This window comes from Poecilia reticulata, linkage group LG11, assembly GCF_000633615.1.
Source record: "Poecilia reticulata strain Guanapo linkage group LG11, Guppy_female_1.0+MT, whole genome shotgun sequence".
NCBI classification, from domain to species: Eukaryota; Metazoa; Chordata; class Actinopteri; order Cyprinodontiformes; family Poeciliidae; genus Poecilia; species Poecilia reticulata.
The window spans coordinates 7,520,783-7,523,868 of NC_024341.1; the positions used below are offsets into that span (position 1 = coordinate 7,520,783).

General features: G+C 38.8%; 2 protein-coding genes across 7 annotated transcripts in view; one reads left to right on the forward strand and one right to left on the reverse strand.

Annotated features, from left to right (window-relative positions):
* Positions 1–3,086, reverse strand: part of dlgap3 (discs, large (Drosophila) homolog-associated protein 3) — a 908,365-nt gene that overhangs the window by 434,381 nt on the left and 470,898 nt on the right. The window lies entirely within an intron of this gene.
* Positions 1–3,086, forward strand: part of LOC103472149 (immunoglobulin superfamily DCC subclass member 3) — a 79,309-nt gene that overhangs the window by 55,630 nt on the left and 20,593 nt on the right. For both annotated transcript variants that reach the window (XM_008421566.2, XM_017307433.1), the window contains exons 11-12: positions 583–696; positions 803–929. In XM_008421566.2, coding sequence (XP_008419788.2) covers positions 583–696; positions 803–929 — 241 coding nt within the window. The remainder of the gene's footprint in view (positions 1–582; positions 697–802; positions 930–3,086) is intronic.

Below are 3,086 nucleotides of genomic sequence, written 5' to 3' on the forward strand. Positions count from 1 at the left end.
CACTACAAACGCAACAAAACTCTTCCGTTTTCCCCCGAAATCGTTATCGTGTAAACGGGGCCTAAGTGTGAGAACGAGGAGACGTTTTGAGTGCAATCATTACAAGTTTTGAGAAGAAAGACATGAAATCTTGCTTTCAGACTGAACATGTGTTCAGTCTGGATTATGGCAAAGAAAAAAAAAAATCCCCCATAAATACCATGTTTACATTTACTGTGCAGGAAGGAGTCAAGACGTTTAGAGGTAGATTCAGAGAAAATCTGCCTGTAATCAACAGGAAATGCACCGTAATGACAGGATGGTGATCTGTTTGCATAGCTGAAAACTTACACAATTGAAGAAAAATATGAAAAGCAATGACATGAAAAATTTAAATAGTGGTAAGAATTACAGAAACCATGGAACCAAAACAAAACACAACAGAAACCAATAAAAGTAGGATATTAACAAAATACTGGCATATTTTTCTAGGACGTGGAATTGATTAAGATTAATTAATAATGCATAAACTCAGAGTAGGCTCTTTCCTTTCATTAACAATCACTCACTCTTAAGAACTCCATGTGACCCTCTTCCTTTCAGAACCTAGAGCTGTGTATGAAATTAAACTGGTGGCCTACAATGGAAACGGAGAGAGTGACTCCTCCAAGAGGCTGGTGTCGGTAGCAGGGCAAGGCATAAGTGACCAAATCAATGGTGAGTGTTCAACACAAGAATACAACCCCTTTCAATACCATTTTTAACAGATTTATCAATCAAGATATAAAATACATCTGTTCTCTTTTATTTGTAATTGCAAAAGGTGGAAACAGGTTATGTCAGTGCAGGGATGCTGAAGCCTCTCTGAGCAGCGTCGTCATTGGGATTCATATTGGCACGGCCTGCATAATCTTTTGCGTCCTCTTTCTTATATTTGGATACCGTCACAGGTAAGAGCCAACATGCACGCCATCCTTTCCTCCATTATGTAGCGGCTATAATGCTCTGCATAATTCAAACCCCTAGTTCTTATATTAACTTGTATATTCAGAATCTGTCATAACGTGTGTTTGAAATTGGACCAAAATGCAAGCAGGAATCCAGGAGGTAAATAATGAAAAATTCCAAAAGCAACTTTAAAAAACATGGAGGAACACACAGAGACTGGAAGCAACCAGTGAAGAGAGAAGGCTAAATGCTGAGAGCTTGATTAGTAGAACAATGGACTGGTACTAATTACAAGCCAGGTGTAGCTATGAGGAGAGAGCAGAAGGCAGGCTGAGGGAGACGGAGAGAGATAGCAAAGAGAAGTAAACAAAGTGGGGAAAAAAGGGAGAACCAATTTAAAAGGAATAAAGAAATACTAAACACAGCAGGTCAAACCAAAACAAATACAAAACAACAAAGAAAAAATTATTAAAATAAAAGATAGAACAAAGGTGAATCACAACAAAACAAAAAAAGAAAAGTAAACATGGGGGAAAAAAAGCAAAACAATCCAGGGTCCTGACAGAATCAGAATAAGCTTTACTGGTCAAGTTTGTGTACACAAACAAGGAACGTTACTTAAATTTAGATTAAATATAAGTAAGTCAAAGATTTTTAAATATGTGGAGCACTGATTCTAACAGAAAAGCTAGGCACTCTGTTAAGTGAAATGCAATGAGAAGACGTTTCATTTATATAGTACTTTTTCAGCAACAAGGCAGTTCGAAGTGTTTTCAATGAATTAGAAGAAACACAAAAACAACACAAGCACAGCAAAAGAAAAACTACACTTTAAAATGTTCCAGTTGTTCTGGATTTCTAAGTAAATGGTATTTGCTAAGTTTATTCTAGATTAGTAAAGTATAACATAAACGTTGCAGGATTTCCCCCAGAAAATTAAAGCCCGGTAGTTGGGCCACCGAGGTGGTCTTCCGGGGTTTTGTATTACAGGAAATGTAAAATATTACTGGGTAATTACATTACTGGAAGACATTGCTGACAATGCTTAAACCCACAACTATAGAATCTTAAAAACAGCAAATAAAAAAATAAAAAAAATTAAAATAAGTATCAATTAGTTGCACTTCTGTTAAATCCAAATAAATTTAAGTAATCCGTTAGTGGCAATAAAAAAATGCAATGCTGATCTCATTTAGTACCGGCCCAAGGCATAAATGACCTAAGAGAATACCAATGCTGTTAAATTTGATTTAATGTTTTCAGCATAGATAAATCAAAAGATTTTAAATTGCTCCTCCATGGCCTGAACCACCGGTCCACTAACTGGGGACTCAAACTTTATCTTCGCAGACAGAGTAACATAATGCTTTGTTCACAAAGAAATATTCTCACCGTATGCTCAACGCGGACTCATAAATGAGCACCTGTGAATATTGAGCAGCTCAATGTGAACATTTGTGGTTCACATTGAACTGTGTGAGCAGAGGAAATGCGGTGGATTTAAACGTGACTCATAACCTTGATGAATTCTAGAATGAAACATGGATCATAAATGATGTAAATATAGGTAAACTTATATCAGCAATTCCGCGCCAAGGTAAACTTTAGAGATCAAGCGACGAAAGCGTGTGTGAATCGCCCCACAGACGGAGTAAAGGGGTTTGATTGGTGTGTGCTCCCCGTTCAATGCATCTACTATAAAAACTATATACCCATCTTTCTTTCAGGAATAATTCTGCCCTGTCAGTAAAATGCTCACTGCAGAAGAGAGGCTTGCAGTCCGGCGTATTTAAAAAAAAAATTTTTTATTATTATATATATATATATATATATGTGTGTATTTTTAGAAAAATAAATACAAATAACGCTTAACCTGGCTGGGGGGCATGTAAAGCTTGGCGCCCATCCATCCATTTACTTCCGCTTATCCGGGGTCGGGTTGAGGGGGCAGCAGCTTCAGAAGGGAGGCCCAGACTTCCCTCTCCCCAGCCACTTCTTCCAGCTCCTCCGGGGGAACCCCAAGGTGTTCCCAGGCCAGCCAAGAGACATAGTCGTATCCTGGGTCTTCCCCGAGGCCTCCTCCCGGTGGGACGTGCCCGGAACATCTCACCAGGGAGGCGTCCAGGAGGCATCCTTACCAGATGCCCGAGCCACCTCAT